Source organism: Trichoplax adhaerens, genomic scaffold (assembly GCF_000150275.1).
Source record: "Trichoplax adhaerens TRIADscaffold_19 genomic scaffold, whole genome shotgun sequence".
Taxonomy (NCBI): Eukaryota; Metazoa; Placozoa; class Uniplacotomia; order Trichoplacea; family Trichoplacidae; genus Trichoplax; species Trichoplax adhaerens.
The window spans coordinates 800,455-823,197 of NW_002060961.1; the positions used below are offsets into that span (position 1 = coordinate 800,455).

Consider the following 22,743-nt stretch of genomic DNA (forward strand, 5'->3'; position numbering starts at 1 on the left):
TTAAGCTTAGTCTAATCAAAATAATATGGTATTTCCGACTTAAAATATATTCATCACGATTTAAGTCTATATTATTCACATTATCCCTATTTGAATACTTGCTAGAACTCTCAGCAACAATCCACTGAAGAAATTAGAATCAACCTTATTTAGGGATCTGACGGGATTATTAGTTTTGTAAGTAACCTTAAAGGATAAAAGTTAACTACATAAAAAGCAAGCCTATTATTTTCAGCCACGGTTGATAGTTACAACTGATATAAACATTTATACATGACAACATTTTTAATATAAAAAGTAAATAAAGAATGAATAATTATTCTTAGCCAGTAGTAACTATTGCTTATCAGTAGGAAATATAATTTGAAATTATTAATAGCTAATGATGACATCGTTAAATAACTAGCTACTTTATTCTTACGTCCAAATCTATAGTCGTAATAATAAAACTGCTGTATACAAGCATTAATTATATTTTTTGTTTTTATTAACGTTAGAAAACTATCTAACTCCAACATAACTGGTAAACTACCAGCTGATTTATTTAAAAATCTGATCAGTTTATTTCAGCTGTAAGTATCGCCTGTAATCGCCTACAGTTCAATTCTTGGAACACCGTATAAGATATAAAATGAATTAGTACTAAAAATTCGAAATATTAAAATATGTATTTCTTTAGTGATATCTTCAGCAATGAAATTAGCGAATTGCCTTATGGAATCTTTAGCAATTTATCCAGAGTCAGCTCTCTGTAAGTTAATTTTTGACTCCATAATATTTTTGTTTATCTCTTGTGTAGTTTAGGTTTTAGAGTCATTTAGTTTAATTATATAATTATCATGAAAACGTAACGTTAATGGACATTGTAAATTTCTGTGAATTTTGGATAGGGACTTTTCGCATAATAAAATTGGATCACTCAAAGATAATATTTTTAGCAATATGACGAGTTTGAACTTTCTGTAAGTATAAGAGTTATGAATCAAATTAAAATAGATATTGAACTGCACTCTTACCGAGAGATTAGCTCCGAAATAGATAAGAGACAAAATTTGGTTAATTTTAATCATCCATTACTAATATTTCTTTACCAGGAAAATTAACAATAATCCCTTCTATTGTGATTGCAATTTAATTTGGTTGAAAATATGGCTAGCTTCTGCGTCACAAAGAAACATTGCTGTCTATCATCAGAAGCAAATCCAGTGTACGAGACCAAGCTTGTTGGCTGGTCGAAGCTTACTAGGAATTGCATCGAATAATATGATTTGTGGTATGTTAAAGTGAACTCGAGCACTATATCCATCAAGCTTATTAATTCAGTCATTGAAGAGCATAAATACATTATTGCCATGAGAATTATTTCAATTTTACTGATGTTAACTACGAATAGTAACAATATTTGCGTATTCCTGGAAGCACATGTCTGCCTCCTAAATACATAACTTGTTCAAAATTTGACTGCATCCTATGATATTTTGACTTGTCTATTTATCATCGAAATTGTAACTAAGTTTGAAGTAAAATTATCAATTAAAATTTTAGAACAATCTACAACCACTCCACCGATGCCAATAACATCGACACAGCCTCCGACAACTAGAGTAACAACAGCCTCGACGACACCTAACGGTCAGATATCGTCTTCTGCAACTCCCCCAGCAGCAAGTTCAGCTGCTCCGTCTACTGCCGGCAATAAAATTACATCTAGACCACCAGTTGAAACAAGATCAACGCCTGCAGCTACAAGGGCAACACAAACTAGCAGAGCAACTACTCTACCATCAAGGACAGGAAGTATGACACCTGGAAGACAGCAAGGTAGAGTATAAGAGTTAAACAGATCGAATGAAAGTAAGAGAATGAGATTAGTAAAGCCAATGCATCAATTTACGTTATTATTTCTTTCTAATAGACGATCTTCCCAAAATCGCCGCTGGATCGGCAGCTGGAGGAGTTATACTGATATGTTTGGTTTGCATAATCATCTACTACATATATAAGAGGTAATTGGGTAACAGATTTATTAAACAATCATCAATAATGCCACCTTAGAAGCACGTGCTTCTGTTATTCCTATGATACGTGTGTTACTGTAATTTGAACTGTTAAAAGAAAAAATATTAATGAAGAATATTACTATTTGATGATGAATATTATAATATTAAAGAAAGTGATTATTTTACTGATCGAATTTAAAATATAATAGGAGGAATCTTCAAAAAAGACAAGAGACTCGCAATCCGGAAGAAGGCCACGTTAGTAGCGATACTGAGCTAGGAGGTGGTGGGCATTTAACTGTTTCGACCGGTTCATCGGCTGGACTAACTCATAATGCTAACAAGAAACCATTGCATGACAGTATAGATTCAGGGTTCACCACGACATCTGTCGATGGTAGCATTTCATCTCGCAGTAATGTCAGATTGATGAACGGCAATCATAATTATCACCACGGCGACAAGGCTGCAAGGTCACAAAACGCACACAACCATAAGAATGGGTCAAACAGTAATAGTGAGCCTAAGGGAAATGCCGATAGAAAAAAAGGAAACCGCAATCTAACCGTAGACGTTGAAAACTACACTTTGAGAAGGGGAAAGTATAATCCAACATCCGATGATGAAAATGATCGTGTTAGTGAAGCAAGGCCGTCTAGTAGCGGTAATGGCCATGCTGAGACTCAAAACGGTATGCGTAATGCAGATATTAATAGCGGTTATAATGAGAGAACGAAAGGAAAGCGCAGTCCTACATCAGACGATAAAAGTAAGCATATTGGAAGACCTGCGAGAGGAGAGCGTCGCTATATTGCAGATGATAGTAACCCGCGTAACAATCGAAGTAAAGGAAGGCACAATCGTAACTTGGATGATGACTACGATTATGACGATAATCGACGAGGAAATGGCAAGTTTTTATCGGATGATGAAGGTAATCGCATCAATAGAGCAAGAGGAAAGTATAATCCCAACTTGGATTATGGGCATATGAGTATGGATAGGATAAGGGGAAAACGTGATTCCGTTTCAGATGATGACGGTAGTTATGTTGCCAGAACAAGAGGAAACTATAAGGAGGTATCGGACGATGACGATAGTCGTTATATTGATAGAAAAAATTGTAAACATAATCCTCCATCAACCCAAACCCATGATCGTTTAATCAGAGCGAGAGCAAAGAAGAATGCAACATTTGCCGATGATGATAATGATAGTCATGAAGCAATTCCAAATTACTCACATTTGGCATCACAAGGTCGTCATAATATGAATACAAGTAGGACAAGCCTAACCGCTAGCCATGACAGACTAAGTCAAACATCAAATGATACTGAAATGAAAAAATTAACTCTTCTACGAGTAGATAAGCATAATCGCCAGCATAACCATTCAAGGAGTAAAACAAATTTAACAGCTAGTCGTGACAGGTTAAGTGAAAATTCAGATACTGTGGTCTAAAATGCCATTATAATATAATTCTGTGAATTATACCCATTTATAATTATAGAAGCAATCAATAAATAATTCTAATATTACTAATGAACATCATTATTAATAATAATAATAAATAATAATAATAATAATAATTATAATAAGAATATTAATAATATTATTATAATAATATTGCAACTAATTGTAAATGGTCGATAAGGAAGTAAAAGTAGTAACGCTACTACATCGCTAAATCTTTACATATTCTAACGCGAATAGTAACACGGTTAACACGCGTTCAGTGTATATTAGATATAATTTGCAGTTGATATGGTTTTTTCAAATAATACACTAGAAAAAGGATTATTGTTACTCACCTAGTGCCGGTCATTTTATGGTAGATTGGATATTTCTTGAAAAAAAGGATTACCAGTAAAAACATTTATGTAGACGTAGATTGATAATGTTAATGATGATAATGATTAGTATTTATCAAGATGCGTTGAACCAACTTCTTGCTACTATTTCATGATATCCAAATGATTACTTCAAAGGAAAACTTAATCATCGTACCAATTGACCGCCTACAATTAAATTTAATAATTGATTAACTACGCCAACTTTATTAATCGCTATGTAAAATAATTTTGGATATGTTATAAATTTTAAAACAATAATTACTAGTCACTGATAACGTCTAGATTTTTTTACTTGCTGTAATCCGTTGCGTTACTATTGCTCATTTATTACTTAATTCTATCCATTCAGTCATTAATAATATTTTCCAAAGATAAAATCTACCATTTCATATTTTTACTTATTTTTTTATTCTTTCGATTTATATCTACTGGTTAATTTTTTATGCTTTTCTCTGTACTATATATCAAAATACGCTTTTATTGGGGTTTTAAATTAATCAATTTTAATTGAAGTTGGTATTCGGATTCATAAACTGCTGGCTCTGAAATTACCTTATAAATTCTATTATAGTATAATTAACTATATTTGCATTTCATCGATATTGTATTCATCGATGTATTGAAAAGCGTAGTTGTTATCATGTAACAAGCAGTACGACTGGTATTTGAGGCAATGCCAAGGAATGTTTGTCACTGTCATGACGGCTAGCTGGTTGCTGAACTTGAATTATAATTGGAAATTTAAATTGGGCGAATTAACAAAGAAAAAAATTATCAATCTTACCTTCAACAGCATACATAATTGCAAGCTTTCATAAGATTATTACGATTCAAGAAGAGTACCGCAAGAACCAGATGATATCGTGTTTAAGAGTACTTTTAGATGGTCTCATTAAATGCTTAATTGACTAATTGCTAATAATTAGCATTCGTCAAATTTGTCTTTGAAAGTGTGTTGATAACCAAAGAGCAAGAGTGAAAAAACGGCGATTATACTATTATATGAATTCACTGGTCTCCAACTGAAGCCTTACATTGCAACTTCAGCAAATCCAGTAACCGAAAATGCTGTGATCATTACAATTGTCGATGAATAGCAATTCCTTGATTTTAAACCTTTCGAACGTAATTGATTTTTCTACGATTAATGCTCATATGGAATCAACGGTTGATCAATATAAGGTATATGTAAACATAATGATAAAAAAAACAAACTGTCCTACAGCTAAATAAATAGCGTTTATTTGAGTACTATTAGCAATCCTTATAATAAAGATACGACCATTTAATTGAATGGTTCTGTCAGTTTCAATTACTGTAATGTATATATCTATACATATTTTTAACTATACGTATGTGCCAGATAATAAACCAGGGCTGTAATTATTTTATATCGTTATCAATATTCAATAAATATTTAACATTTAATTAGATTTGGTGTCATTAACTTGACGAAAAGAAATATTTTTACAGTAACAAGTCTTCAGACTTAACAGTGATATTACCGTAATATTTCTATATCAATAATGAAAGTTATTAACAATAGTAATATTAATTAATGAATAAAACTCTAACTTGTAATTGAAATATTACTCAACCCATCATTGCTACTGTTTCTATATACTGTTACAGCTACTACTATAACTATGCTAAGATTGCAAGATAATGAAATTGTGACTTGTTGTATAATTTCTTCAACAGAAGAACTGGATTTGTATATTCATGTTCAGATAAAATACAACAAATAATTTTTTTCATAAAAGTATGATAATATCTAGGTATATATACAGTAGGCTAATCAATAAATAACTGCTTACGAAACTAAGAGTAAAATTTGATGTGGGTGGAAACTTCTCATTTAATTGCAAACGCAAATGCAAAGGGTTGATTTCGATCAATCGTCTATCTTTCTTCTTATGTGTATATAAATATATATATACTCGCATGTAATATCAATCTATCATCTATGAATGACATTGATTTCAATCTAATATTAATTTTAGTATCTTTTTCAACATACTTGCCATTCTTTGTTACCACTGTTGTTACTAACTTTCTCACCAATACATTCAATGTTCAATATATTATTGTATGGTTTGCTTTACGATCAAAATGTCATGATGGGGTTTTTACAATTACTTATTGAAACTCTTCATGTCTACTTTTGATACCAATAGATATCATCGCTGTTATTATCACTTTCATATTTAAGAATGATTTTCCTTTTCTTAATTTGCATAACATTTTCATGGTCAAATTAATTCTATAATTGTTCTCTTTAAGTAGCATTTACTCGTATACATGCAATGAGTTGATATTAAATCTAATAAAAATCATAATGACTGTTGTAAATGTAGCCTTTGATGAATCTATGTGTATGTAACTTGACTTCGAGGTACTCTGATGAAGACTCAGCGATGGAGTAATACTTGTGTAATCTTTACAAATTGCGTTTATTAACTTCTATCCAAATAGAATTAGAATTACTCTTAGCAATGTAAGAGGTTATATACCACTGATGTTCTCCACAATCGATATCTTAAGAACTTAGCTACTTAGAGAGTATCTCTTGACACTAGCATCCTTGAATGACTGATTGCACGATATACACACTTATAAGTATGATGTCTTTCGGCTACTGATTGGTTACAGATAAGTCAGATAACCTGACCGGATATAGTTCTCATATGATAACAAGTACCAATGCAGTTATCCTATCTTATGTTGTACAGCAGGATGATATCCTTGCATGTTCGTAAAGGTACTAAGTTAGAGTATACAAACTATACTATAAATAATGCCAAATTACAACAATGATACAAAGATTATACTGCTATTTCGCGTAGGAAATTAGCTTATTGGTTGAATACAATTCTTTTATTATACTTATCATATAGAATTTCACGATTTAGTAGCGACGAAGTATGATAGAGCGAGCATAGAACTACGCTATGGTATATACAGTATCATCTAGCTTCAAAATTAGAGTACTTTTAATTTACTTTTTTGCTTGTTTTAAATAATTGAAATCGATTGCAAGCTTCGAATAAGATTATTCATCAGAGGGCTACTATAAATAAATCGAGAATAATTATTACTGTCCTATGTATAGTGCTACCTTTTTTAATTTGGCTCTTAGAAATAACGTAAAATAATCATACTATTCCTCGCTATGCATAATTAATTTAATACAATTTCTAATTTTTAGTTAAAGTAAATAAAAATTGCGATATTTGGAAGGATCTTAAGTTCTGCTAACGTGGGGATCGGCTTTCTTTCGAGTCAAAGAAGTGCGAGTTATCGTTATATGATAGCATAACGAAGCTAAGACATGCCGTAGATCCGTTCAATTAATTATCTTATAATCATTTCATTCTTTTTTATTAAAGGAATAGAATACAATAGGGCAAGCATTCAACTTTACTTTCTGTTAGGAAAGACGTAGCTTGCGGCGGATTCAATGAATCAGCCTTTATTTGCGAACGCAGCATTAATTTTTTTACTTATCAGCGGGCTAATTATTCACATGTTGTTTCTTTTCATATACACAGGATATGACGTCTTTATCAGTTTAAGGGAAGCTTTTGCACCTCCTTAGCGACGCTAATTGCTGATGGCTTGCTGTTAATTTTCAAAGACGACTGCTTTTTAAGTAAACAAGTTTCTATCTTGGCGGTCGGGTTTATCCACTAGTGATCAAATAGCAACGGTGCTAAACTATGAATAAGAGAAGAGCACTTGGAGTAAACGGATACGCCTTTAAAATATAAATGTTGTGAAATAAGATTTGATTAATTATTAATAATTAAAGCTATAAACCTAGAGGAGTATAACAAATTTTATATTCTATTTTGCGATTACTGAATTAGTCTATTACTGTATATTCAGGAGTTTAAGTGATAGAGAAAAATTGAGGAAATAAAGCTCTTTGGTGGTAAAACATTATAAAGTCGAAGGAATTCTGTTATTTTTCCATATGCCTCGTAATAGTTTACCAGATTCCTGACTATCATAAACTTCCTTTATTACTTCATTGTGGGCTATATGTAACTTAAAATGCTTTTAACATTGAAAAATTGATCCAAATGCTAGAGGTACGATGTATGTAATATAAAAATGAAGCAGTAAATTATGAAGATAGACTAGTAGTCACTTTAAGTGCTAAAGGTAGTTTACAATTGCAACCCGACTGGTTTCCTTATTATGCATGCTGTAAAAAAGTTGACAATATTTTTGGCTGATCCCACCCACCCGCATTGGAGATTCATGGAAAATGTAGGCAGCAAAACACTTGATGTCGAAAACAACGAAGAAACACTGCTCAGCTTGGAATAAAGGGAAAACCTGGCGTAACTCCACCTTTAAAATACTTGAAATACATCTTCCGATATGAATATGGTCATGTCAAAAATTTTCAGTGAAGTGCCGTGATACTTCATACAGTATCATGCCTATGCGTTATCCAAGACTATCAGTTGTAATTAAATCAAAATTATAATTGCTACCAGAGTAGTGATGAATTCTGTCGTATACGAGTATATTACAGTCTTATTATTACCATGAGCCAGATCCGTTAGGGTAAGGAGTATTTTTGCTAGTGCGTCTAAAACTCCTTCGTAGTTTAATGTTCTGAAACCAACGCACGGTGTGATTTATGTATAAAGTTACTTGCATCAGTACTACTTTGGGCTTCTTACGAGTTTAAGATTAGCTTTTAAAAATGTCGTATAATGAATGGTATGGTCCTACTTTGCGAATGAACATTGGAGCTAATTTACAAATTTTATACTAGCATGCTGTTGAAAATGATATATCCTCGATTAACAAGGGAATCGAAGTAATATCTTGAGGCAATAAAGGATTTAGTAAGATATTATTGATGGAATGGAAAAGAGCCGGAAGGAGAGAAAAGGGCTAAAATAAGATTCTTATATGAATGCTTTTGGAAAGTTCATGTATTTATGACGATAAACTGACATAGTATTCAATATATATAGTAAATAGAAAGACTATACATAATGATAAGAGCATACAATAGAACTTGTTATTCATATCATCTCCTCAATAAACTATGCTTGCTATCTTGCTAACTCGATGAAATTTATCCATGGTAAAATAGTAGTGATAGCGCCTTTAAGCGTAATAGATAGACGTGCTACAATTTTATAAGTAACGTTTGTAGACTGCATCACTGCAGCCTGGCAAATGTCTAGTTTTTGTTTTTTGTCGCGAATATTTTCATCCAGATTGCAGCCATATGTTGATGCAAATGTCGTAAGAAGCATTTTCAGATAATTATGTCTTAGCATGCTATCGTCAACTTTGTGCAGTATAAATCGAACTTTACAAGCTTCTGAGGAGGAATGTTTCTAGACATTAGGTGAAATGATAGATGCTTAGAAAATAATCTATCATTTGACTGAATTCTCTATATTGGAATAGGTTAGTTTCCTTATAGAGAATGTCTCCGAAGTTAGTCGGAGATTAAGTCGAATGGATAGACTAGTTTAAGTCCGATCACCAAAGATATATTGTGATGGGGCGTTATTTGCTATTATTGCACTGCTTGTGTTTTTCTAGTTATTAGTTCAATGCCTTAACTGTAGAATCCAGCAAAATTCTAGAAAATAGTCGATAGATATGTGTTATGTGTGATCGTACTACTGTGTATAATAGTAATGAATATACATATATATAGGGTGAGTTAGGTTACTAATAAAATTTAAAATTATAAAACTATTCATTATAGGGAGAAGGGCAAGTGAACTGATTAGGGACTTAACTGTAAGAGAGCAGGAAGGTCAGATCGTGATTCTATTGTAATTAGCCTTATGTTACATGCTTTAAAGTATGAAGTTGTAACTCTTTGGATCTAAGATTATACAAATACTGACACAGCTGTTTAATGTTCAATTGCAAGTATGCACTCTGGTAGTTGGCCGCGACTAAAGTGAAAGATAGATAAGCTGGTAACTTTTCACAATTAAGAGAGTTTTGGAGAAGACTCCCGTGTCGGTCTTTTACTGATGTTGCACTGTTTGTTACTCAAGTTGAAGTAGCAGTACAGTTTGCCTTTGTTGCATTGCAAGTTCTATAGTCTATAGATATTACGTTTCTAACTTCATAGCAACAGGAAAATATTAACGCTAAGTAGATATGATTATGTCGAGTGCGATATACAAGGCTAAAAATGAAATGGAATAGGTTGATTGAAGATTTCTTTTGATTCGCTGTATGCTTCCAATGCAATATCTAGTAAAGAATATGAGCTATTTGAAATATCTTAGCTAGATAGTAGATTTTGCTACTAGCACATGAATGCCATATCTTGTTATACTGTTGACATGTTCATATCCTTAAAAATATCTGTAGATATTGTTGAGTACATTGGTGTTGAATAGTTTTGGAAAGTAGTCATAAGCGATTTTAACAAAACTAAAAAATTTTTATTACCGTCAACATTTTACGGTGCTAGAATACAAGCAGAGAGACAAGTAGAAAAGACAAGCAGACAGAACTACGTAATAAAAAGTATAACAACTTGTTTCTAAGATTTGCTCATAAGCCAATCATTGCTTTAGTAGACAAATAATCGGGAAAGGTTCTTTTTCACTGGTTACAGGTCCACGCAATGACAGTTTCCAAAGTTATAATTTAAGAAAGCCATTTAAATTCTCGCCTTCAGCGGCCTCCATAAATTCTGTATAGCCCTAAGAAAAGTAACAATGATGCAATGAGTACGAATCACTCTAAACTGAAGTTATATTATCATGAATTCTATCAGTAAGATTGATCTAAACTAATTAAACGAGCGATATTTTAGTAGTATGCTTCTCCTTCGCACATTATAGTCTGTTACTCTAAACTACTGCAGAGATAAAAGGCCCACTCAATTATAGTTATACCATTTGTAAAATAGAGTATCATTCTACTTGGACATCATCACTATTTTTATAGTGTAGAGATACTCGTACAATTGAGATGAGCATTTATTTAATTCTAGTTCACTTTCTTACCCCACAGTAGGCGCTATCATTGAAAAGTTGAGGGGGTAGCGCTTTAGGGTCGCCGCTCAGGTCTCGCATTTTTTTCTTCATCTCTTCACTGGTTGCAACATCAACTCTTTCATACTGGATCTTTTTAGAATCTAGTATCATTTCAATTTGCTGCTGTGCCTTTTTGACCTAATAGGGTTAGATATTGTTGCATAAAGATCAGATTTTTGAGCAATTCAGCCTTCCAAATTCAAGGAGAAAAAGGATAGAAAGTCTCAAATTTCAATACTTGTTTATTACCATCAATGATGATCAATTCTTCTCGTATACAGTATTAACACTAACTTGTCCAGTAAACTAGGACTCGATCACAACTGCCCAATCATAGCGAATGCTATAAAGATACCGTTTAATCCAAGTGTAAAAACTAAATACTTAACACGAGAGTTCTGCATGCATTATGCATCTAGTCGGTATACAGTATGAGGATTATGCATCCAGGGCATTTAACTCGATTATGGTTAGCCAATAATTAGTCAGTATCCATTTCGCTCGTTGAAAGTAATTGACACTACCGTGCTCTGTCCTATAACTTCAAAAGATTGTTATTTGGCAGCAAGCATTGTCGATATTCTTCTAGGAATACGTACTGTATGCTTATACTGTCCTTTCATCTTGAATACTATGGTCCTAAGTTGTACTTCGTTGTGAGATTGTAATATCAATTCAGATTTGTCGACAAATAGACAGTGATGTTAGACTGCTAGACTGAAAGGTGAGTCAAATCTGTTGTGGTTAGTCCGATGCACTATCGAAAGTGAACCATAGGCCATGGAAAAGAAATGCTGTCCACTCGTTTAATGTAACAAGTTTTTGGGGGGGACTATTCTTCTTACCGATAGCATAAGGGAAGTGAGATCCACTATCAGACTCTTTCAAATACAGCTAGCGTATACGCCATTGTAGAGAAAGTTTATTGATGAGCTTAGTAGTTCATCCCAAAATAGTCCTGTCGTTGGACTATCTGATAGTTCATTATCAAAATGATCTAAATTAAGGGCAATCAGCCGATCTCGTTGTACACCAACAACAAATGATATTATTGCATTTGCAGTTCTCTTCAACTGATTGATGCTAACACTATCGTAGCAAGTAAGTGATCTATATCATTCCTAATTCTAATTGTCATCGGGTGAAAAAGAAAAGAGATGGAGTGGAGACCAGGCCCCATTTTAGAAGCTGGACATGGAAAAGGGCTTATCCATCGATCATTGATGAATTAGAATCTAGCCCAATGGATAGATTATGACCATACACTCAATCAACATATACAATCAGCTAGCTAAAGCTGGTAATAGCTCATCCTTACCTGCAAATTACCGGAAACAGATGACCAGTAGTAAGTAACCGTCATTTTGGATCTTCTATGCCGCAGTTTACCTCTTGGAGAATCAACACCAAATAAACTTTACCGGCTGCCCAACTGCATATCTAGTAGGGCAATAGTTTGCTTTTTCCTGGCCCAAGTTGCAGAGGATAAACAATCCATTTTGCATAGTGAATGACTAGCCGAAATGATACGTATCAGCAACACCCTTTCAACTTGAAGCTGTATTTGCTTTACTGTCCGAAACACCACTGTGACTAGACTCACCAACGGGACTACGCCCTTGGTCTTGTGACTCCAGCTCCCCAGGGACTGAATTGCGGACATGCGCTGTGCGTCCGGACCTTGATCATGTCTTGCGCGATCATTCTCCAATCGATTTTCCTTTATCAACAACGGACCTCCAAATGATTCCTAGACTGGAGTTTTTAGTCAATCAATATGCATAATCTTTCTGAATAAGTATGCAGGTGTTAAGAGATTAAGGGACCTCCAAATGGTTCCTAGACTGGAGTTTTTAGTCAATCAATATGCACAATCTTTCTGACTAAGCATGCAGGTGTTAGCCAGTACTGTACTTTTTCGTACTTGATTTAATATGCTTAATGGGATGACTGATTTGTGTCATGTATAGGATTGTTTGTAAACCACCATACACTCTCCTATTTTCACTTAAAAATAAACTGCAATCTTTAAGATTAGGATTTAGATAACACAATCACAAGAACACCTTTCTATTTTAGGATGGACGTCAGAAATTAGCTGTCTATTTGATGGATGTGATACAATGCCCGTTATAGAACGTTATTTTCATTGTTCTCTGCTTATAACGGTAATAATATGGATAATAAAGTTTAGTTTAGTACACAAGCTCTGCTAAACTCTTCCTACTGTGTGTTATACTAAATCTTAAATAAAAGAAATCGTAACAGCAAGTAAATGTAAAAGCAGTCACTACAGGGACCTCAGAACTCTTTCTTTTAGCAGGAACTGCTGAAAAGAAAGAGAGATGGATTGTCCATGATTTTCATTGAAATACGCAGGTTGACTATTTTGCAGATCATTTCGCTATATCGCAAGACTGGAAGCGTACATCGAATTAGTGTTGATATACTGCAGGCCGATTGAACGTCCCCGCTTTCTTTTTATAATTTGGGAAATCAGTTCAATTTAACTAAGGGAGGTTAAGGAAGGACAGGGTGCCGTATGAAACTGTCAGTCACAGTTATGATTTACTGTAGTAGGCCCCATGGGCGGTAGTCTCATTCTTTTAGTACTGTAACTGTGTACTTTAGTAGTCTCTGGTAAAATTTATTTTTAAACCATACATGTATATGAGGATTTGCAGAGTCGAAGATTGATATGGATTGTGAATTAATAATTAATTACAATATTATTTAAGGGATTATAGATTGCATTCTTGACTGAAGTATGTTTACTGAACTGCACTCTAAATAGTGATTGCTTGCGCGCTGGAGTTCTGCGATAGTAATAATATGATTCCATATAGTTTAAACGTATCAATTGGAATTACATAGTCGCGCAGAGCCATCCTTCCAATAGTAGCCAACACCAATTCAAACATCTGCTACCTCTATGTCCTCATCTGACCAACTTTCTTGCAAGAATAGTTAGGTGCGCAGCATTTTAGCTCCTCTTTAAACAACTCCGCAGAATAAAGATAGCCTTCATTGATGAGGAGTATACCAAAGAAATACAATACTTGTAAAAATGGATGACTAATTGCAATCTCTTGTATAAAGTGATGCTCAATTTTTTTATCCATATCACTAATATACTCGTATATCAATTGGTGCGAAAAAGAGATCTCAATAACCGTTTTGAACCATTTTAATTATCGTATACAATGATGCTTGTTGACGTTTATTGTTGCGTCGGTAATAATTTTAAAAAATGTTGCATTCTACGGACTGTCAACAATATACATATTACCAAACTGATGAATGCAGCCATTGAAGATACCGCAATAAAAATAAAAAGAATAAAGGAAAGATATTAACAATTACGGCAAATTATCGCTGTCAACGTTCTATTGCAAAAAGTCAGTCTAGAACTAGAAAAGTAATCTCATAAGAAGTCATATAATGCATTTTACTCGATAGTGCAATAGTAGAATATTAACTAAGAGTTCTCATTGATCATTCTACTAATAACGTAGTAAAATGACTGCTTGCGAAATGCAAACTTTACACTTGAACATTCAACATCCTTAGGCATGATAAAAATTTGATAGATATAAAAAATGCAGAACAACGTTTATATTTGCAGAAGTAGTTCAATCGGGCAGTGATCGCTGCCTTCAATTTCTGAACGGATGATGCTATCTGCTACATTTGGTATTAAATTTTTGGAAGTAACAAAATAATCCAGTCTCCTATACGTACAAAATATTCAAACGGATAACAAGTTCAATATTACAAATACCGATCGTTTTTCGGCATAGAAGTTACGGCAAAATAGTTCAAATTTCTTACCATCCAATATTTTTAGATCTCGCATTGGACATATAGCTCCAAAAGGAATAAGCACTAGTTTTGTTTGGGTAAAAGTGACGAAAAGTATCAATAAATCCGCAATCCAATAATTTCCCAAATCCTTCCCTTTCTTCTTTAGTGAATCCGGCAGTTTTTGTATTTGTTTTCGGATTAGCCAGATCTAAAATCAATTTACAATTCGCTTCAGTTATCTAGTAATAGTAGAAATGAACATCAGGCATTGAAGAGTAGCTATGACAAGGACATGACATAACAGTACTATACCAATTTCCAAGTGAGATACATTTAAATCCCCGCAAAGTATGATAGGCTTAACTTCTATCAAGTCCTTGCAAGTATTTACGAAAATCAGCATCCCACTCTTGTCTATAATCCAGTCTAATAGAAATGATTATTATAATAAATTTTTACGGAACGTCGTAAATAGTATCATAATTACGTAAGCTGCCGATGCTTATTACCTGACTAACTTTCTACCTGAGTTTGGAATATCTATTACAAGCAACGAAGACACGCATACCGTTATAACAAATTGAACCACAATTTTCTAGCCATGACAATTGGTCTAATAGTTGGCAAACATTATGCAATAATCTGCCACTTACAAGCTCCAACGAGGAAAAATTTATCATATTCTGCCGTAATGACACGCCCTTCTTTATCGTGCTTTTCAATATCTGTACGAAATTTTATATGCAATATAATATTTGCTATGATTTAATTAAAAATTATAATAAATAAAAGATGTACCGACGGAATAATAAGAATTTTCAATCATTTTCTGTCTACTGAAGGCGTTCTATTCGCACAGACAATATAGCTGATATTTTGTGTATGCGATAGTCAAAACTTACTGATTCCGAAAGTAACCTTTAGGGGCTTCACCTTTGATAGCAACCTGAATGAATATCAGGAGTCGTTTAATAAAAAGTTTATTCATACTACCAACTTATCTAGGTCTACGATATATTAGAAATCTAAACTATTGCACAGAACAGCAGCTACTAGTGTCATCAATAAAATTGAGTTTGATCGTAATGATGGGTTAACAGTAGCGTTTTTTAATGGCGTCGTGTGATCGATAACCGATTGGCTAAGAAATACATATATCCTTACCCTGTGCTACTGTAGCCTTTTTGCTCTGCAGAATAAAAATAGGTATGGTAGCCATCTAGTTTAATTTCATTTGGTATCTCTGATTCGGCACATTTCGTTTCTTGCAGACAGATGATATCTATGTTACTGTCAGTCAGGTAGGAATGTCCATTTTTCTATGCCAAAATAAATAGCAAACACTAGAGCCTCATGTCGTCATCAGCTAACATTGAAAATAGCAGGCAGGGTATTCTAGCTAGGTTGAAATAGACTCAACACTACACAGTGATATTATGATAATGGTAGAAGATACCAAATGATGATAATTTGATCCTTTCAATGTTTGCACAGTATATCTAGCTTGTAGATTGGGTACAAGTATGACTGTGCTTCGTAATTAATAATAAGATAAATAAGAATCTTGCAATTAGGATGTGCATTTACCTTGAACCATGCTTTTATACCGTTAACATTCCAAGAAGTAATTTTTGTATTCCAGTTTGAGCTACATATTTAGAATTAAAATAAGAATATTAATGTCTAGAGATAGGTTGCTTCAAAAGCAATTTTGCTTTATCATTTACTGTATGTCATCTACAGCAATTTACTTTTGAGAAAGAACGACAATTTTAAGAACGGATCAAACTTGGTCCGCTTGAGCTATTCCATGAAAAGTGGCAGACATAGTCCCTGCTAGAACATTATCATAATTACCTCGATTTACCATGAGATTGATTTTCTTTCTCTACAGACGATTGGTCATGTTTTATTTCCACAGTTGGCTCCTTATCCACCTAGATGTTAAATGATCTCATTAACAACGATTGTATCTCAGCACCATGTTTGTTACAGGCTTACATCTATCAGCCCAGCAGAAAACGGGTGATTCTTTAAAAGTAAAATCATACAAGTCTACGTCGGATCATGAATAAAGATCCATTTTGACACGATCCAGTATGTTCTTATAGAGATTTGAGAAAAAATACAGTATCTACTCGTATATTTTACAGTACTATACGAATATCTCCATGAATCTTGCAGTATCTTACAGTAAGTTTTTTTATTGGATTTTCATCCTACGCGAATATATTGCGATTTTCGAATGCAATGCTAATGTTATCAATTAATTACTTCATTAATACTATGCTGAATTACAGCAATTTCACATTTGCTGCACCGTATTTAATATACTGCATATTACCGCAGAAGACTTGCCACCTTTAGCTTTGCTGCTATCCGCCGCTTTTTTAGCTTGCTTCTTTGCTTTCCCTACTGCAGTTACACTGGCCTATTGCATACAAACAAACACGTGGGAGATGATTCGGTGAATTCTGCAATGATTCTGCAAGCATTTGTAGTTGTAGCCTTATTTGAACATAATAATTGCATCAAGCTCGTATTTGCTTGCACACTGTGCAGAGTGGAGCTGGATCAACTAGCATGAGCAGCTTACCTTTCTCTTAGGCATATTTACTAAGAATTGCAGGCACGTTTGTGTTTTACCGATGGGATAGTGCGGGTTAATAGTACGATTTCTACTAATAAGGACAGATCGTCGAATTAAGGTTAGCATGCAAATGATGTTGAGTAATGCCAATGATGCAATTGCACAGTCGAGCAGGGGACCAAAAAGTAGTCGAGGTCTGAGCGACCTGTGACCTGTACGATGAGCTCTACTACCGGTACAGTACAGTAGAAGAATGCCTGGACTGGCCACTCTTTTGGACAGACAGACACCTGGCCAACTTTGGTCATCCAACACGTCATTAGGACAGTCCTTTAGGTATGTCGACAGTCGATTCCGAAGGAACTGATTTTTTCTAAATGAAGTAATATTATATTGTATAGTATTGCCTGTTACTAAGTTCTGCTTGGAAGCAGTCGCTTTAGATCGTCCATGTTCTTCAAGTTAGCACCAATGATTTCGAAAACAGACATGGAAGATCCATACTGAGTAGATATTTTCGGCAGTATACTGTAGGGTATGAAAAGTCTGTCCATCCGAGAAGAGGGTCCAGTCCAGGTACAGTACTGTATTTCCAGCGGTCTGTACTGTACTGTACTATAGGCAGTACTGAACTACGGATAGTCTGATTCCGTCTGTCTGTGTCCATTGTTACCACAGCCAACAAGTCATGGGCGACCAGATGATGATAGATCGGTATAGCACGGTAGTAAGCGGAAATATGAACATTCTTGCTCAAAACTGCCGCACCAATGGCATTTGAGGTGCCTAAATAATTGCCAATCGCGCTTAAAGAATGACTAAGCGATAATTAAGGAACTTCTAAAGAGGAACTTCAAAAGCAATCGCGGCAACTAGGACAACAATCAAGTCCTGCACAGTGTACAGTACTGAGTATACAGTATAAGGTACTGTAGTCAGTGTACTGTACACTGTGCAGCGGGTCTCATAATGACAATATTTCTCGACGTTTGAAAATACAGTAGATCCAAATTCCAATCGTTTATTTTACTATACGCATTTGGGTATCTATCTATTGGAAATAGAATGCTTTTTGCGACTGTATAATTTATATTACTAAAAAGTCTGCCCATTTGCTAATATTAGCAATTCAAGTTGACCGTATTTGTACAGTACAGTATGACTCTTACGCTTTTGGACCAACATAGTACCAAGTACTGTGTTTTGTAGTACCAAGTACTGTATATTACAGTACTGCATACTCTACGGTACTGTACAGGAATACTTGTACGACAAGCTGGCATCGACAGTTTGGTACTTGTGGGCCCAACTAGGCCCAACTGCTTCAACATGGCTTCCATCCACCTATCTTCCAGCGCTCTCAATCTCATCTCCATATTTCTTTATATCTTTTTTGTACGCTTTGCTTATCTTGTCATTCATAAACTCTTATTAACGGTGAGTTTTATTCTTTGCTCTTTTCCATATCATGCATTTCTATCCTAGTGCATTTCTTAGTCCAAAGTCTTAAACGAGCTAGCCAGGTTGTCAATGTTGAATCAATCAATTGATGGTGAAGGAAACATTGTTGTAGACAATCCAACGCTGTAGTAATCAATCATAGCAGTAGAACACCTGTACTGTTAGCTCAATTTTCTTTCTATCCTTTAATTCAAGATAGTATGATAAAATATTGCATGGTAAAGTAATAACTCAATTCTATACGACCGAGTGGTATACGGTATTGTCTGCGTTCACTCTCATCCTATGGCACCGACATTAACTTACGAGTAGGAATGGAAATAAATGTCATGAAATAGTGCTTTACAATGGTCATTTTGCCTTTAGACACTTTGTAAGAAACATCAAGAAGAAGAATTAAATCAACAAATCCAAGTTTTACGCCAAGAAATGCGAAATATTAGTATGGTGGTAAGTATCCAACTTCATTAATCGTACCCATGACAGAAATTTAAAAGAAAAAAAAAACCTCCCATTAGATATCTCCAAAGTGGAATTACACTTTATAGTTTTCAAACCAAAGAAAGATCAATAGTCTTATTGAGCATGATATCCTTCGTTAGTGGAACAGTGTGTATTCTCCTTGCTCTACTTGTGTTAGTTGTTTAGCTCTAGTTGTAGCAAGGATGGCATGGGACGCGATGAAACATCGCCTTACGTATTAATTGAAAATTTCCTTGTGAAGGCTTTGTGTATTTTATTAACAATTCAACACTGTACCATGAGAAACAGTCAAAAATTGGGTCACTTAACTAGTGAAATACGTTCATGATGAATCAATTCATCATTTTCGTATCTGAGACATGCATTACTTGCAGGCCATAATGACTCGTCAATTTGCTACTTTATTCAATAATTGCTTTAAATAATACTTTGTGATTTATTTCATGGATTACAGGACAACTTTGCTCCTTACTCAAAGTTAAATAGAAAAGTGGCTAAATTGTCATCCGATTACGAAAATCTAAGTAAGTGACGTATTTAATGCAAATAAAATTCAACTCAGAGGATAGAGCTCAGCGACTGGACAAAAATTTCTACTGTTAAGATTGTTGCATAGCTTGGGTCAAACTTTGCCAAAGCGAAATGATGATTAGTTTTAATTACACATTGATCAAGTGATTCAATATCTATCGAAAAGCCTTTGTTGTAAGTTTTTGCTGTTATTGTCCATTTAGTTGACTGAAATGTGTCACCATTGAATTCATAACTTAATCACAGTTTTCAATTGACATTTTACCGCACGAGAGAATGATGATTAAAACTAGATAGATGCAGTTATTATTCCATAGAAATAATCCGATCAATGATGAGAAATTTCATCGGAGAATGGAAAGTATCCTAGCAAGATAGTTATATCTTTAAATTCAAAAGAGAGCCTACTTGCATTGAATGTACAGTAATTGGTGTTTTATCTAGATAAATTAATCATAACTGAAATAGAAAGGACTTCCAATTTGCAATACTGTATTGGGTAGCCTGTTTAAACTAGATGTTGACCCAAATGTAGGAAATTGTATTAGATTGAAGCAGCTGAAAACATACCCTAAGGCCTAGTAAATACTGTCAATGGACGCTCCATTGTGGGTGGGTTTAACTTTACAAATATATAGCAAAAAAAATTTGGCATTCGTGGTACTGTATATTGGTAGAATTGTTATTAGAGTAAATCAAAATTGCTTCACTTAGCCTACTGATTAGAGTGCTGATGATTAAGTCATCATCGAGACGTGTCTTAGTCAAGGCATTGTAAAAAATTGTTATATGAATTGAGGATCTAACCTGACAACAGATTTGCCACAACATAATATCTATTGCAAATAGACTGTGATAGCAATTGAATAGTGTTTGAAAAATATTTGCAGTATTTCATTCTCTTCGGCGCAGTGTCAATAATGACTCTAACAACAATTGACCACAATTTTATTTCAATGAGTTCTTCCCATACAATACGATAGAATGCAGATTTACCATATAGTAGCCAATCTGTATCAAATGTTATTACGATTATACTGTACTTACTTAATTATACAGTACAGTATATTGCAATGACCAACAATCCGCAATTGCAAATGTATTTCTTAACAATATTTACATATGAAGAAAGTGCGTCATCGGTACACTCTTTTACCACGTGATGTCAATTTGTTGGCCACGCAAGATCATACTTCTATGAGTATTCATTTAAATTTTATAATTACAAAATTGAATAAAATTGAAACGTTTTCCTAAATAAAATTATCATCCAATTGATGATGTGATATCTCGTCTATACGCTTCCTGATGCCATGTTGTATTTGCTCTACATGAAAGTCCTAGTTTTAAATTATTAAAAGATATTTTACCTTTTTTAGGTACTAAAAGAAAGAAGATGGAATTTAAAATTAATGCGGCATGTTTCCTTGTTTATGCTGTTATCACTGTAAGTGTTACATTGGCACTATACTATACTCTTAACTATAAATATTATTATTTAAATGCACTTTGTATAGGTACTTTATGCGACTGGTTTACTTGTTAATGAGTTTTACATGATGGTGGAGTTAGTAATACTGTGTTTATTGATCAAATGCATTAGAAAACAGCTACACACTATTAATTGATATGAAATTGATGTTAGATTGGCGTTCATGCTCGCCTAACATTTATTTGGTACAAGCATCCCTTGTTGCTTATGCCTGGCGATTGGATGGTGCCTATAAATATATTAATATCTGTTCCAACTGGTAAAGCAGGTACATAGGCAAAAAATGATACTATGAATGTGAACAGTTTTATAGTTTCAAAAATCAAATATAGAACTCTGAGTGTATTCGATATTTTAAAGATCAATTGGATGTTGATAGCTGTTAAGAAAAAATGATACTAAAGATAATAACTTGAATTTGTTTTAATATATTCAATCTTGCAGGAGCTATTGGAATTTGTTCATGGTTAGCAATCTGTCAATCAGTTGTCTATCATTTTCCATTCAAATTAATTTTGTAATGGCGAAATGAAGAACATAGTTAAGCAAAGATTTATGACTGTACACGTGATAATTTATCATTTCGAATACACCAAAATTTTAAAGGACTCATAATTGTGTAATTAATAAAATTAAGTTATAAATTTTCTAATTACTTTTATCGACAGTATATACCCACTATGTTACCTAGATAGTAAACTTGTTGTTATCTTATTTATGCGTCAAAAATATTGAAATGTAACTGTTATGATAAGCATACCTAATGTATTAAAGTATCATAGTGTAAAGGTCTATAGCCGTAAACATTTTTGAAAATAACATAAAATAGAAATTTGGATGCCGATAAATAATTTTATAGTAAGTAGAAAATAAACTTAGATGCTTACTATAAAATTATATCATTAGTAGCATCAAATATTGCAAAATTTTGATTGAACTCGGATTAGCAAATAATGAAATGTTAGTTTCTATATCTATGCCTTGAAATTATTTATAATAGTTTCTCGTCATATAATTCAACTATCGAAGGAATATATATTAATTTAAATATGAATCGCACTGTAAAAGTTTTATAGTAAAACTGTATGTATTCACCTTTACGTAAACAACTGTATCGAAAATGATCTGAAGAAAAGATTAAAGATTTTTATTTACTGTAATATCAAATGCTCTTATAAAAGATAAGAAAATCTAGATAATAAATCGTCCCTTTATTTCACTGATCATACGTCTTTAATGTTTAAAACTGCAGTATCTTAGATTATTAGCGCTAATAATGCTTCGATTCAATTCTCAACACTTCGCAGAATTATTATTACAGAAACAGAAAAATTTAGATATATTTTTGTAATATGATTTGTGCTATGCCCTGCTTTGGATATGAACATGATCCCAATGATAGATTGATTTTTAACATTAGAGTGATAATAGATTAGCGTTCAATGTTGTAGTAATAAAAATGAGACGTTGTATGACATAAAAA

General features: G+C 33.5%; 2 protein-coding genes across 2 annotated transcripts; one reads left to right on the plus strand and one right to left on the minus strand.

Annotated features, from left to right (window-relative positions):
* Positions 1-14,512: 14,512 nt before the first annotated feature.
* TRIADDRAFT_60990 (uncharacterized protein) lies at positions 14,513-17,314 on the minus strand (the record flags this gene model as incomplete). The annotated part of the gene is made up of 9 exons (XM_002116966.1): positions 14,513-14,630; positions 14,731-14,911; positions 15,357-15,461; positions 15,606-15,649; positions 15,868-16,022; positions 16,291-16,351; positions 16,561-16,640; positions 17,048-17,134; positions 17,300-17,314. The coding sequence occupies 9 exons, from the start codon at positions 17,312-17,314 to the stop codon at positions 14,513-14,515; spliced, it is 846 nt and encodes a 281-aa protein (XP_002117002.1).
* Positions 17,315-18,622: 1,308 nt separating this feature from the next.
* On the plus strand, positions 18,623-21,781 carry TRIADDRAFT_60991 (uncharacterized protein; the record flags this gene model as incomplete). Its single annotated transcript, XM_002116906.1, has 6 exons — positions 18,623-18,730; positions 19,121-19,204; positions 19,692-19,761; positions 21,148-21,215; positions 21,414-21,528; positions 21,705-21,781. 6 exons carry the CDS (start codon positions 18,623-18,625, stop codon positions 21,779-21,781), a joined length of 522 nt encoding a protein of 173 aa, XP_002116942.1.
* Between the last annotated feature and the right edge of the window lie 962 nt (positions 21,782-22,743).